The sequence below is a fragment of the Pyrus communis genome, chromosome 3 (genome assembly GCF_963583255.1).
Source record: "Pyrus communis chromosome 3, drPyrComm1.1, whole genome shotgun sequence".
Lineage (NCBI taxonomy): Eukaryota > Viridiplantae > Streptophyta > Magnoliopsida > Rosales > Rosaceae > Pyrus > Pyrus communis.
The window spans coordinates 25,798,973-25,813,702 of NC_084805.1; the positions used below are offsets into that span (position 1 = coordinate 25,798,973).

The window sequence follows — 14,730 nt, forward strand, 5'->3', positions numbered from 1 at the left end:
GAATACCTTCCCTAATCCTCTCTTTCAGTTGACACCTCATCTCAAACCAGGCCAAAGTTCGGGAAGAGATCCCCTTCGGATAATTGTAGCTGTTAAATGAAATTTCAAGTATCAAAATTTCCGAATTATTAGAACTTGGTCCCACAAAGTTCCATATCCGGACACGCTGTCTGATCCCCACGCGCCATTTGGCGCTTCAAGAACTCGATTAAAAACAGAAATGCGGTGCGAGAATTTCAAAGTTTCCTCTTTCGCATTCCCTCCGGCATTCCTTTCTTTTTCTTATTTTTGGGTATAAAATGCTCCAAAACTCGGAACATCTTTTCCTCTTCGTCTTGTCCAGTTTTTAATGGACTCACCAACCTCTCCGAGATCTGAATCTTCATCATCTCCGTCTTCTTCCGCCGAGACATGACGTCGTCATCATCTTATTCTCTCACTCTCCTCCGCCGTCTCTCTCCTCTCCAACTCTCTCGCTCCCGCCACTGCTCCTCCTCGCTTTGCACACCCGTTCGCCGCCGATCCGTTTCGGCCTTTTCGTTTCGGAGTTCCCGTATCCGATACGATCTTCAGGTTTGTTTTCTGGTATCTCCGGTTCGTTTCTTATTTTCTGTTTGGTTGCCGAGAAAGCCAACTGTGACGAAAAGCCCTCTCACAGGCTCGTAGTGAAATGCTTATTCTAATGTGTTCTGATTTCATACGTTATCAATTGCAGTTGATCGGGCGGAGAAATGGGCGCCGCTTTCGCTACAGTTCTGTCGATTTCGGGTCCTTTGATTCTGTAGGCCTCATAGTTTTTGTTTGGTTCATATAAGGGGTTTGTAATTTAGCTAGATTTCGGTTCCGAATTTGCTTTGGTGCCCTTCTTAAGTACTGGCTTTGAAGTGTTTTATTTTTATTTCGATTTTTGAACTGAAATGCTATCAGGGGCGCATATATGAATGGCTTTTTTTTTCTTTTTCTTCTCAGGAATCAGCTGATATAACACCACTTGATGATTGGGGGACCGGACGTGAAGAGTCTACAGGGTACATGATTTATTCCAGCGGCGAAGATAGTGACGGAGAGTTTGTAGTAACCCCCGTTGCTGATATTGATTTGCCTGCCATCACCGTAGCAGCTGATGATGCTAGGACTGTCACTGCTCACCGGCTTGCAATGCTTGGACGTCAGCGTAAGAAGCACAGGCAAGTATGCCATCTGTTTATCGCGCATTGCTCACAGACTCGAAGGAATATAAACTTTTACATATTTAGCTAAAGCGGTTGTGTTTCATAGTTTGAGAGATACTCAAAATCACTTATTTATGTAATTGTATTTCGCCATGAGTTATGATAGATTTCAACAAGTGATTTTAAACGTACAAAATTTTACGATGAGAAGTAGGTTTTCTTTTGGTCACGTGGTTGAACTAGCAGTGTATGTGGGTCTTAGTCTGATTGTCGTTTACACTTAACATTTGCAGGATCAGACATGGCGTATTACTCAACATGGGATTGATACTGTTCTTAGTGGTGTTACTTTTATATGTGGATTCATGTGCGTGGAGGATTGTTAGACTACCTTTGGCACCATTTCACTTGACATGCCCCTTTTTTGTTTCAGCCATTTTAGCCTCTTGCGCGGGATATGTTTGTGTTCCTCTACTCTATGTCTTGAAGATTCGTCAAATTATCAGAAAAGAAGGGCCTGCGAGGCACTCCTTAAAGAAAAGAACTCCCACGATGGGTGGACTATTTTTTATACCAATTGGTGTAATTGTTGCGAAATTTATTGCCGGTTTTTCCTCTGTTGAAGTTTCTGGAGCTGCTGCAGCAACTCTTGCATTTGCTGCAATTGGGCTACTTGATGATATCTTAAGCCTCGTCAAGAAACATAACACTGGTTTATCTGCATGGACAAAATTTATTTTGGAGGTGAATTTACATTTGAGTTTTTCTTTCTCAAACTTTGTGTGTGGATTACCAGTTAATCTTAAGAGTTGATTCTAAGTTCTATGAAACTTTTTAGCAATATTTATGTTATGCTTATTTTACAGGTAGCTGTTGGAACATGGTTTTCGTATTGGTTGCATACAGCAAATGTATCATCACCCTATGGCATGTATATCTTCTTCTAACTATTTTTCTGATGGTAACTCACATTTCTGTTCTTATGATGTTGACTTGTTGAGTTTAAAAGAAAATATCAACTTGTGTTTGGTTCTTATTTGCTAACAGTCTTTCACAAAAAGGGTCTATTGCAATTTTCTCTCTTTTTTGGTTGTTTTTCTTGTACTGTTAAACCTTCCCGCTTATCCAGGGGTCATATTTGTGTAGCTGTTTCTCTCCCATTCGAAAATCATCCAAATTCAGATTGCTGAAATATGTTCGACAGGTGCTGTGTGATATTCTTAACTGTGAAAGTTGCAACTGGGATTGATACCATACACACTAAATTTAACTTGCCGATAGTGGGACATTTTGTTTTTGGATTGTCATGGCTGAGTTACTCTCCTGCTTCTATATAATAAATGCTTTACTCAAGGTGCTTCTACTCAAGTTGTTCTTTTATTTCTCAATGCAGGAAACTGTTGGTTCCTCTACCTGCACTAGGACTCGTGTTCCTGGGAAAATGCTATCTAATGTTGGCTTCATTCTGTTTCGTATCTATGGGAAATGGGGTTAACTTAACAGATGGTCTTGATGGTCTGGCTGGAGGGTCTGCTGCGTTGGCTTTTGTAGGAATGTCGATTGCAGTTCTTCCAATATGTTCTGGTCAGTGTAATTGTCATTGCATGTCCGTTTTATGTTGATGTTTAGCTTTTCCGATTTGGTTGAACCTGTACTAGCGCAATTTCACCAAGGGGTTGGATATTTTACAGTTCTTAATCATTGAGAAAAAACTTATCCTTTCTACATAATTCTGGATTACTAAATTTTTGACTGCCTTATGAAACAGACCTTGCTATATTTGGAGCATCAATGGCAGGAGCTTGTGTCGGTTTTCTTTTGCACAACCGATACAAGGCATCTGTATTCATGGGTGATACCGGATCCCTGGGACTTGGGGGAGGGTTAGCTGCAATGGCTTGTTGCACAGGGATGTTTTTCCCTTTATTTATTTCATCTGGAATCTTTGTCATCGAAGCCTCATCAGTTATTTTGCAGGTTTGTTACCCATGCGAGTAAACATGTCGTCCATTCCTCTGTCCGTTTGATTATGTTTTGTGATTCAGGCAAATGGATGGATTTCACTCTCGTAATTGGTTTTAGAGTTCAGTTTTTCTGCGAACTAATATCTTAGAGCTCTTTTAGGTACTATACTTCAAGACAACCAAGCGTTTACATGGAGCTGGGCGCCGTCTCTTCCGAATGGCACCCTTTCATCACCACCTTGAACTATGTGGATTAAAAGAACCGGTCATTGTTGCTGGTGCATACGCTATATCGTCCATACTTGCGGTGTGTGCGGGTTATCTTGGCCTTATTTCTGCATAGCATTTCGACGTTGCTACCATTCTTTGTAGCTACTAGCTAGGATTACTAGAATTAATTTTTGTATGTTTTTTAGTCTTTATTCTGTAATTGTTGGTTGCTGAGAAAATAGAGTAAATGTACATTTCAAACTTGTGTGCCAAACTTTGTTAACGAAAGTGAAACTATAGAATGGGCCATGCTTTAACGATATAGCCCACTTAAGTTGGACTCTCCTGTTTTGGGCTTCATCCTGGACTTCCAACTTCAACGCTAGTTACGCAATACAAATGGTGCATTGAACCACCACGCCACAAGACGATTCGATTTTTTTTTTGGTCACAAGACGATTCGGTTTTTTTTAAAGATATAGCCCACTTAAGTTGGACTCTCCTTTTTTTTTTTTTTTTTTGTCACAATTCGATTCGGTTTTCCGATTTGGCAGTTTTTATGCCCATCCCTACGATCTAGTGGTATTCCTCTTCACTTCACTTGTAAGTGAGAGGTCTTAGGTTCAATTCTCGCCAAAGACGAATTTGAACCACATTATTGCTAGTCCATTGTAAGGCTAAGCTCATCCTTCTTCTTAGTATAGGTCATATCGTTTGTTAAAAAAATACTTTATCGCTAAATTCCTAAGAAAAAAAAATTGAAAATGAAGTAAAATATAAGGGTGGAAGGTTATTCGGAAAAGCAAAACCCAAAACTAAAGGTGAGTAATCACAATATTTAATAAATCAAGGGACATTTTTGCAAATTCAAAGTCTTTATTCTCACCACACAAAACCCTAGTTTGGCCTTTTGATATAAAACCGAAAGCGCTTACTCACTCCCCTCAGTCTTCTCTGCTTAGGGTTTTTTACAGTCGGCCAAAGCAACCAGCAGCCACCTCCAACCCTAGCACCCAATCTCTCCGTTTCGCAGCCATGGTAAGCAAATCTAAAATCCAATCTCTTCTCTCTCATGTATTTCGTCTCCGATTTCATCTTCATTTTTGTTCAGAATTCAATCCGTGAGCTTTTTTTTGGTGTGTGTAAATCCCCAATCTTCCATTTTTATGTAGCTATGTTTCAGATCAAGAGCCCTCCTAGATATTTGTTTTGTGCAGATATTGGGTTTTTGAATGGTCTTTCGATTTTCGAATGCTTAACATTTGGTGCGAACGCCGCTAATGGAAAATTGGGTTCTGGTTTTTGGGTTCTTTTTTCTGAATTTTAATTAGTTTAATGTTGGGTTAGGATGCAGATGATGTGGTGTTTTGATTGGGTTTCAGTCAATTTTGTAGGTTGATTTGATTTCGGCTTTTATCTATTAGTTTTCTGTATATACTAATCATGTTCTGATGTGATAAGTTCAATTTTTGTTGATAGGAATGAAAGTAATTTATGAAAATCAAAACTTGTCGATTCTTCTTCGATTTTTTTTTCAGTGTTTTGAAAAATATTGTTATTTGGAGTGGATGGTTCAAATGTTTGTTTTTCAATCGGAAGACATTGGCACTAAAGACAGAAATTTCAATTGGAGGAGTGGGTCTGATGTAAAGATGTGCTCGGCATTATTTGTGTTTGTTGCGTATCATTGTTGGCGCTAGATCTTCCTGTTTTGACATGTTCCTTTTTTATGTGTTCCGCAGTCGAAGAAGAAGGTTAGAGAGCCAAAGGAAGACAATGTCACCCTTGGTCCCATCCTCAAGGATGGAGAACATGCCTTTGGTGTTGCACACATTTATGCGTCATTCAATGACACATTCATTGTAAGTAAACTGATCTGTTTCCAGGCATTTTATGCATAATTCATTCTGTCTATTCTTCTGGTTGTAATGTTGATTCCTTGTTTATGTTTCAGCACGTGACTGATCTTTCAGGAAGAGAAACCCTTGTCCGTATCACTGGTAAGGAAATTCTCTCTTCTAGACTTTAAGATCAGCTAGATAGGCTTTTCTATTTCATACAACTTGGGCTCGTGTTGGGGTTTCGTTTAGTGAATGCTTTGGTTTATTTGTAAGTTTTATTTCAAAGAATGTGTAACAATCCTAACTGTAGCGTGATGAATTTAGCCACCTATATGTTCAGATGTTTCGTTACAAATAGTAATTTGTTATGTTTCATAAAGTATGCTTTTCTTTAAATGCAGGTGGTATGAAGGTGAAGGCTGACAGGGACGAGTCTTCCCCATATGCTGCTATGCTTGCAGCACAGGATGTTGCGCAGAGATGCAAGGTCTTGATCTATTTTCATTACACTGTCTATCTTTCTTTCTGTTCTTGAGTTAATCGTATTTCTTGTGAAGGTCATCTGGACCATTTTGTTCGATTGTGCCCATTATTACTAAACCTCAGTGCAATATTCCTAGTATTATAATATTTTTCTTTCTGCTTCCATTTAATGTGTCTTAACTTTTACGAATGCAGGAATTGGGTATTACTGCACTTCATATTAAGCTCCGTGCCACTGGTGGGAACAAAACTAAAACACCTGGTCCAGGTGCCCAGTCTGCCCTCCGGGCTCTTGCTCGTTCTGGAATGAGAATTGGTCGTATAGGTATGCCCTTAATTTCTTCAGTAAAGCTGTCATATTGTCCAAGAGGGCAAATTTTGTCTGGCGTACATGTTTTTGATATTCTTTTTGCAGCTGTCTGTATGAGTATGGAATGTTGACCTTTTTAATATCGTTTTTCAGAGGATGTGACTCCAATTCCAACTGACAGCACCCGTAGAAAGGGTGGAAGGAGAGGAAGGAGGCTGTAAGCTTGCACCTCGTATCTGGTCAGAATTGCTTGTCAGGGTAGTTGCTGTGCCTCTGTCGGATTATGTTACTTCGAAATTAGGCGCTGTTACCTTCGGTTTCGAAACTCTCTAGTTTTTTCCTATGTTTTTCCAAAGATTTATTTCCAATTAATTCGGAAAGAGTTCTGCTACTCTTTAAGTTTTGTTTTGTTATTTACACTGTTATTCTGGTCTGCAATGAAGTATCTTTTGGTCTATTTTCTTCTTGCTGTTGGTGCAATTTCCTTCTTGCTGTGATTCTGGTCCGCAAGGGATTCTGCTAATTCATATTACTTGTGCAACTCATCAAGTGCAAACGTAGATACGTGGGTAACAAGTCTTATACTGTGCTCGGTTTTGCGTTAAATCTTCCGTTAGTTCTAAATACTTCATATCCTATGCATTAATGAAACCTGATTTGGTTTAATTGCCAGAAAATCATGCACGACGTCAACCCGATTTGGTTTTCGTTGCTACGAAATCAACCGCAGTAATATTTTCCTTCTATAAAAACATATAAGCAAATCATCAAATCCTATCCAGAGTGAGAGTAGAAGCTAGCTGACAAGATGAAAGGGGTTACTTTCTGCTAACTTCTGCTACTCGGTGCCTTGGCCATCGGCCAATATAGCACCTGCAGCTCTGGTTGTATCATCGGGACCAAGTACTTCGTGCGCATTGTCAACAATGGCGACCACAAACCAGTCGACTTCACTTGCAAATCCGAGGACGATGACATTAGCTGGAATCTTCCTAGCACGGGAGCGCAGTTTGAATTCGGATTCCTGCTCAATCTCGACACATATTTCAACTGCAACATAGAGTGGATGGAATATACTTGTACAGGATCAAATTTGATGACCATGTCAAAACGTATGAGTGGATTAATAATTAAATTCAACATGAAAATGGCATATTGTTACCCAAAAGAAATAATAAAAAGGATTAGTCTTGTGGCGTGGTGGTTAAATTCCTTCCACTTAGATATGCCAAATTATAATTTACGACAAGAAAGATTCGAACGTGAACATGGACAATTCCAAGCTATCACCATGAGCCCACACTTCCTTGAAATATACTTGGGCCCATATAAAGGCCCAAAGGAGAGAAGCCCAAAATGGGTAATAAAAATGGACCTGAAGTCTAGCAAAATTACGATCCCGCCCGTCCAGCGCCCACCATCAAACCACCGCCCCTTGCTGATCGAAACCATCCACCCGAAATTCTCAATTCGGGATCGAAAGAATGAGCGAGGACTCCAAGACCAGAGGCCTTTCCGGCGGCCAGCAGGGGCAGAACCAGAGCCAGCAGCAGTACTACGGCACCTTCCAAGGCGTCGCCAACTACTACCCTCCGCCGCCGCAGCCATCGCCTGAGCCGGTTGTCGGGTTTCCTCAGCCGGTCCCACCTCCCCGTTCATCCGGCCGTCCTCCGTTGCCTCCCCATCATCACCACCACCACCACCACCATCACCAACATGGATACCAAACGGTTACTGGTATGATCGATAACCAATTTCTTTTCCGTGCTCATGAATTTTTTAATTTCCTTTTAATTTTTGTTCGTTTTATTAAATCGGGTTTTTGGGGTTTGGAGGTTATGCTGTTGTGGAAGGAAGACCTGTAAGGGAACGACGCCTTCCTTGCTGTGGCATCGGCATAGGCTGGTTATTGTAAGTTGATTCCTTGCAGTTCCATCTTTTTTTTTTTTTTTGAAGTTTTGTTTTACGGTCCTTTGTTTTTGTGTTGTAAGCATTGAAACCTTCTAACAATTCATAAATTTCCCAGAGAACATATTGGTTATGGAAGATTTAGTCAAGAATTAGAATGGATAGCTACCGGATCGATACAAAACATGTTGGTTTTGTGTGTTGATCATCATTTGTCCTGACATAATTAACTAATGTATCGAACGAATACCATTGTGGAATTCTTTCCTTTCCCAAACAAACCATGGACTTTTCTACTAGCTATGTGTCTGCCCGTTAAGTCGCTGCATTCTGTTTTTTAGTTCTGCTTATATATCAGTGGCTTCCCATCGTCAGTTGTGGGACAACACCAACCTGTGCCGTCTTGGCTAAGGCAGCTCGAATCTTGCCGCTGGTTAGTAGTTACATGGTTGGACCCAGTATGTTCTCACAGGAAGCAGTTTATAATGGGATGATCATTTGTTGGACAAATTTTGATCTTTAAAATTTAGGGAGTTCTGCTAGTTCCGGACTTCATTATAGGATCATGATAAGAAAAAGTCTTCTTGATGCTTACCATTGAAATTTTTAATCTTTTGACTAACAAGAATTGTTCCGTTATCATTCTTCTGGCTGGCTGTTACTAAATACTGACAGATTACACTTTGACTCTTTCTGAAGGTTTATAGCAGGTTTCTTTCTTGGAGGCATCCCCTGGTATGTTGGAACTTTCATCTTACTTTGTGTGCAGGTGGACTACAGAGAAAAACCTGGATATGTAGCATGCACAATAGCTGTAAGTGTTCCTTCCTTATGTTTCGTATCATAAAATCTACATGTGCAAGAAATTCTTTTCATTGTCTAACTCCCACAGACATAGTAACAGTTTGAGGATTCACGAAATAGTGATAAAATTTGCAACCAACAACACAGTGGCACTAGACATATCTGGTTTTAGATAACCATGTACATAATAGGAACTCATGCATAAGGTTCAGACTTATCTTGTTTAGCATATTATTCAAAAGTTGAAATTTTGGATAAGTGCGTGATGTTGGTTATGAACTTTATAATGTCACTAATTTGGCAATATTAGTGCTTCGAAAGAATTAGAAAAGTGAAAATCCGAAAGAATCTGATTTCTACAGTTTTAGTTATACAAGAGCCCCGCAAAAGGTCTAATCGTTATGGATTTCCTGAATGATTTAGAGAATTTGTCTCATCCACCATTAGTCCATGTATCATTGACTTGATGGATGATGGTTGTGGTTGTTACTTTAATTGCTTGTTTGTTAGTCTTATAGCAAGGCCTGCAATCTTGGGTAACCTCGCCTTTGTTATGGGTGGAGGGTTGTTGCCCCTAGTTAAGTATGTATTAGTGTTGGAGCGGGAAAATTGGGTTCCTCCAATTCTTAAACCAGTAATTGTAACCATGTTGAGAAGCACGCATGGCACCATCTTCGCTTGCCATCACTGAGGGAGGAGGGGGTACCTGCAAAAAACACTCCGACTCCTCAAGTCAGTGTTTGTTCAAATTGCCGTACATTATACCTAATACCATTTCTCTCACCTCCCTATGCTGGTGTGATTATTGGCCTTTAAAGGCATAAAATGCTTGGGCTCCAAGACCTACTTTCTTTCTATTTCTCCATGTTCCGCATTCCATGCAAGTGTTTGATCACGTTCCTTAATTCTATCCCCAGTCCCCCAAGTTTAGAAGTCATGGGAAGTGGCACATTGCTTGAGCCTTAATTTCTGCACCCAAAGTTAGTAATTTCCTTACTGCCTGTCCTAAGTCGACGTACCATTGCACGAATTTAGCGATTGTTTCAAGCCACCATATTCTAATTCTAAGGTGTGGTCCAGTTGTTATAAACATGTTATGCTATGAGGACATCTAGTGTTCTTCGTCATTGGGGTAATGCTGTTTACTTGATGTTCATTCCTGCCGTACTCGAGTTCGTTTAGAAGATAGAAATAGAAGCTGTACCCTAGTGTTTTTTTGGGTTCATTGTTTTGACTGCTTAGTTGATAGAAGCAAGGTATACACATGGCTTTGCTTTCGTTTTGAGTTATGTTTTTGCATTTTTTCAGTCGATTCTTGCTGTGATTGCTATTACTCTGGGCGTAACGAATGGAGCTGAAAACCTGATGAGGTTTCATTAAGGACTGCGAACGGTGATCTGATCCTGTGTCTGTACCTAGCCTTCACTCGAAGGAGCTGTGGGGGATGGATAGTGCTGATGATCCATATGTTGGTTTGTCCTGCACATGTACTTGACAGGAGAGTAGCGGGTGTTTGTTGTATCTATTCAATATGGTGTTCTATTTTCTCAGAATTTGCAAGCATTCATTACTCAAAACTACATACATACAATTATTTTGTGATTATATCCAGATGGCCAATGCCGTACACCTTTCTAGATTTCTTTCTCAATGAAATTCCGTAAAAACATGGACTCGTCGATGCAACATACTATTCAAAAGCGGCATTCGTCGCTCATTAGGCTATGCAAATGGCAATCCATCCATCCAGAAATTGGTTGGCGAGACTAAACTGCCTATTAGTAACTGTTACATTTCAACTTTCGTTTTCACCGGTCCCATTTGTTGGCATCACAAATCCAAGTTTCTTCAATTAGCACCCCTTTCAATTTAGTTTCAGTCCCAATAATTACGACTTTTCTACTTTTTACTTGAAAATCTGATTCATAAGGGGATCCTGAGAATCCTCCAATCACATCTGTTTATTGTACATTGTGCGGTTAGAAATTATTGTAAATTTTTTTTTATTTAAAATTGAATATAAACAGTACCTGACAAAAACTAGCTGCATTATGTACAATAAACGGATGAGATTAGAGGATTTCCGGGATCCTCAAAAAAAGGATCCGGCGAGGATCCTCTCTCCAAAACTAGAAAGATTTATTTTTGGGTTTGCCAAACAGGCCTACTTGTAAAAAGGCCAACTGATGGCCTTTAAAAAAAGCCCATATTCATTCCATCAATGGAAGTAGGGTTTCGTCCCGATATATGAACAAAACAAAAACCCTAGCCTGCGCTTCTCACACCAGAGAGAGAACCCTCAGAGATCTTAGCCGCGTCTTCTCCCATTCTCCGACATGGGTGTTTTCAAGGTAAGCCTGCGTATCTTCTTCTCCGATATCCCCCTCTTCCCAGAAATGGAGGTTTTAGGGTTTTGAGCTGCAACTAACGGCGTCGTTTTTGTGTCACAGTTCCACCAGTACCAGGTCGTCGGGAGGAAGCTCCCCACCGAGACCGATGAGCAGCCGAAGATTTACAGAATGAAGCTGTGGGCCACCAATGAGGTTCGCGCCAAGTCCAAGTTCTGGTATAAAACCTTGGCCTGAGCTCAGATTATCTGATCCCGAATTTGCATGGTCGAATTCTGGGTTGTTTCTGAAATATTTAACTGTTGATTTTGTTTGGATTAGGTATTTTCTGAGGAAGCTTAAGAAGGTGAAGAAAAGCAATGGCCAAGTTCTTGCCATCAATGAGGTTTGTTCCACTTTCCATTTGTGTTTAATTTGATTTGATCTATATTATTTTCTCTTTCGTCCTAAATGCGGTTTTCGATGGCGAAATGTGGGTTCAGAATACATACAACATAGCTGCTGTGATTGTTCTTTCTTTAGTTTTATAAAACCAATTTTGATAATTCAAAGTCGAACTAATCTCAATGTTTTTGGTGTATTCCAAAATTACTTTCACAATGACGAATAACTGTATTAACAATGAAGTAAAACAGCGTTGACGGTGACGGAGAGCACCGAAATGAAGTTAATGCCAATGACGAACAATACATCATTTCTTTGCATTTATACAGATCCGTATGCATAATGCAGCATTCTTACATGTCTTTAGGAACGCGGACGTGTTGATTGTTATAGCTCTTGGATTACATTTTCGATTCCATTTTTGTCTTTTATGGTCTAGCACTTTAATGTGAGAATGGCAACTGTTATATCTATGCAAGATGCTTCCGTAAGCGTGTTGGCTTTTTGTTCAAGTCTATGTTATTCATCATTTGTTCTGTTTTCATAATTATTGATGTGATGTTTCAAATGCCAGATTTAAGATTATTCTTGATGTTGTCGGAGATAGTATTTATCTATTTGTTTGGAATCTGCTTGCAGATCTTTGAGAAGAACCCAACAACCATCAAGAACTACGGTATCTGGTTGAGGTATCAAAGCCGGACAGGTTACCACAACATGTACAAGGAGTACCGTGACACCACTCTAAATGGTGCCGTGGAGCAGATGTACATTGAGATGGCATCTCGCCACAGGGTCAGGTTTCCTTGTATCCAGATCATCAAGACTGCCACCATCCCCGCTAAGCTTTGCAAGAGGGAAAGCACCAAGCAATTCCACAACTCCAAGATCAAGTTCCCGTTGGTGTTCAGGAAGGTTAGACCACCATCCAGGAAGTTGAAGACTACGTACAAGGCATCAAGGCCCAACTTGTTTATGTAATTTGGTAACTCGACCAACAAGCTTAAACAGGGGTTAGTGTCAGATAAGTCTCTGAATCGTTCTGGTAGAACTCTCGGTTACTGTTTTTTTGGGTATTTGTTTTGACTATCTTAGAAGGACAAACAATTGGAGTACCTTTGGGGGTTCTAAATCCCATTTTTGTTCACTTCAAAATTTGCAATTGATTATGTTTGTTGCTCGATTTTCACTAATATTGTTGAATGTTACCCTCGATTTTCTATTTGATTTATTTTGCCTTACTCAAATGGTTGTTTCTCTATGAATGTTGCATACTGTTTTGTACTTTTTTTTTCATTTGCTAATGTTAAAGGATTGTGCTATTCACACACACTTTTACCTCCTAGGCTCCTACACACCCTTGCTATTTTGCTTATTGATCTTCAATTCATTTGATCTGACTGTTAAAAGATGTGTGTGAAAAGTAAAAATAGGTGTGTGAATAGCAGTACCGATATTAAATCTACCAGGCGTGGCGGATGCGTGTTGAAACATGGTAGTTTTTATGGTTCGATAAGTTATGATTTAGCAAGTGTAGCTAATGGAATTTGGAGATTCAATTTTTGTTCAAGAAAGTAAATTTTTCAGTTGGTCAGGAATTCAAGTGGGAGATTAAATACTATCATTTTAAGCAAAAAGTTTACTCATTACCTATTCAAAATCATCAACACCTTTGCCAAATCATACCAGATATTCCTGCTTTTGATGAGAGATATGACATCCAAATTAGTATGCCACTCATATTTTGTGCTTCAAAGCGTTTTTAAAGTAACAAGAAACGCTTTAGACCATTTTTGATAAAAAAAAGTTAAAAGTACTTATGTGTAGAAACGCTTTTAAGAAAGGCTTTTAATAAACCTTCTTGTAAGTAAAAGTGCTTGTTGAAGAAATAGTTCCAAACGAAGCCGTTTGGACGTGGCTACGAAGGGGCTAGAATCATTTCTGGGAATAATATGCCATTCTCCATAAAATTATATAATCTTCTATTCTATTAAGAAAACTTTTCTTGTCAACTTTTTGTTTCTTTTTTCTTATTTTGCCCTCACTTTTGATACACAATATTGACACGAGGAGGGTAAAGCAGTAATTTTGTATATTTTGAGAAAATGATAATTATATCCCAATTTTTCCTATTTTACCCTTTTTTTTATTAGAAAATGACAATCGTATACTTATTTTTCTAATTTTACCCTCACTTTTGATACACAATTTACATAAGGAGGACAAAACAATAATTATGTAATATTGAGAAATTATTCATACATACAAAATGTGTGCTATCTGCTAGTTACTATTAACTTTAAATCCATAAGAAAAGTTAACTTTGAATCCTTTTGTAAGAGCTCAACAAGGATGGTCAAAAAAGTCGGCAGGCGGTCAATGTGTGCCTTTTTCCATAAGTAATTAGCAGAGAGCACATACTTTGTGTGTGAACAATTTCTCAATATTACACAATTACTGTTTTGTCCTTCTTATGTAAATATTGTATCAAAAGTGAGGGTAAAATTAAAAAAAATAAGTATATGATTGTCATTTTCTAAAAAAAGAGAGGGTAAAATAGGAAAAATAGGGATATGATTGTCATTTTCTCAAAAGATACAAAATTAGTATTTGCCCTCCTCATGTTAATATTGTGTATCGAAAGTAAAGATAAAACAGAAAAAAGGAGATAAAAAGTTGACAAGGAGTGTTCTCTTAATAGAATAGATAATCAAGCACTGTAGAATTACTTTTGGGAATAATATGCCATTCTCCACAATGAAAAAGAAACTGTAAAAGGTCAAGAAAAAGCTTGCGTACGCCTGTTTTATGAAACGGGCTGGTTCTTTAAATTTAAGCTTATATGCTGCTCACATGATATAACAAATCCAAGAGACTCCTCTCACAAAAATATATGTATGAGTTTGTCTCTTGTCTTAGATTCAAGCAAACCACAATAAAATCCAAGGACACAATATACTATATACATGTGAAACTGAAAAACGAGCTAGAAAAATCAATTAAGCCCCTAAGTTGTTCTTCCATTAAGATTAAGCACTCCACCGACCTTAAAGTTTGGCCTTTTTTTACTGACAACTTTTGTGATTTGGCGTTAATCATCATTTGTATGTAAGACCAGAAAGCCCGGCAATTTCCTACCACTTTCAACTTTGATCCAAGTTTTTGAAATTATCCACCTAACATTCATCCCATGATTCTCTCAAAGACCATCCTTCTTGTTTTTTCCCCTTAATTCTTTATCTTTATCTTCTCTCTCACACTAACTACCATCCATGAATTGCCCCATGCTACAAAGCCTATAGCTGT

At 38.9% G+C, this 14,730-nt stretch overlaps 3 protein-coding genes across 4 annotated transcripts; all 3 read left to right on the forward strand.

The window, feature by feature from the left end:
• The first annotated feature begins 268 nt into the window (after window positions 1–268).
• On the forward strand, window positions 269–3,759 carry LOC137729847 (phospho-N-acetylmuramoyl-pentapeptide-transferase homolog). The gene is made up of 8 exons (XM_068468891.1): window positions 269–573; window positions 716–781; window positions 970–1,187; window positions 1,466–1,916; window positions 2,039–2,103; window positions 2,566–2,756; window positions 2,941–3,149; window positions 3,297–3,759. The coding sequence occupies exons 1-8, from the start codon at window positions 412–414 to the stop codon at window positions 3,477–3,479; spliced, it is 1,545 nt and encodes a 514-aa protein (XP_068324992.1). The 5' UTR covers window positions 269–411; the 3' UTR covers window positions 3,480–3,759.
• A 504-nt stretch (window positions 3,760–4,263) lies between these two features.
• On the forward strand, window positions 4,264–6,437 carry LOC137729339 (small ribosomal subunit protein uS11x-like). The gene is made up of 6 exons (XM_068468265.1): window positions 4,264–4,384; window positions 5,089–5,208; window positions 5,301–5,346; window positions 5,589–5,674; window positions 5,866–5,995; window positions 6,134–6,437. Exons 1-6 carry the CDS (start codon window positions 4,382–4,384, stop codon window positions 6,199–6,201), a joined length of 453 nt encoding a protein of 150 aa, XP_068324366.1. The 5' UTR covers window positions 4,264–4,381; the 3' UTR covers window positions 6,202–6,437.
• Window positions 6,438–7,394: 957 nt separating this feature from the next.
• LOC137728078 (large ribosomal subunit protein eL20y) lies at window positions 7,395–12,613 on the forward strand. Of its 2 annotated transcripts, XM_068466965.1 has the most exons (6): window positions 7,395–7,717; window positions 7,816–7,891; window positions 8,588–8,702; window positions 11,143–11,258; window positions 11,362–11,425; window positions 12,064–12,613. In XM_068466965.1, exons 1-6 carry the CDS (start codon window positions 7,465–7,467, stop codon window positions 12,403–12,405), a joined length of 966 nt encoding a protein of 321 aa, XP_068323066.1. In that variant the 5' UTR covers window positions 7,395–7,464; the 3' UTR covers window positions 12,406–12,613. The 2 variants fall into 2 exon arrangements, with proteins under 2 accessions (XP_068323066.1, XP_068323065.1); XM_068466964.1 differs by lacking the exons at window positions 7,395–7,717; window positions 7,816–7,891; window positions 8,588–8,702 and adding an exon at window positions 10,897–11,043.
• Window positions 12,614–14,730: the final 2,117 nt, after the last annotated feature.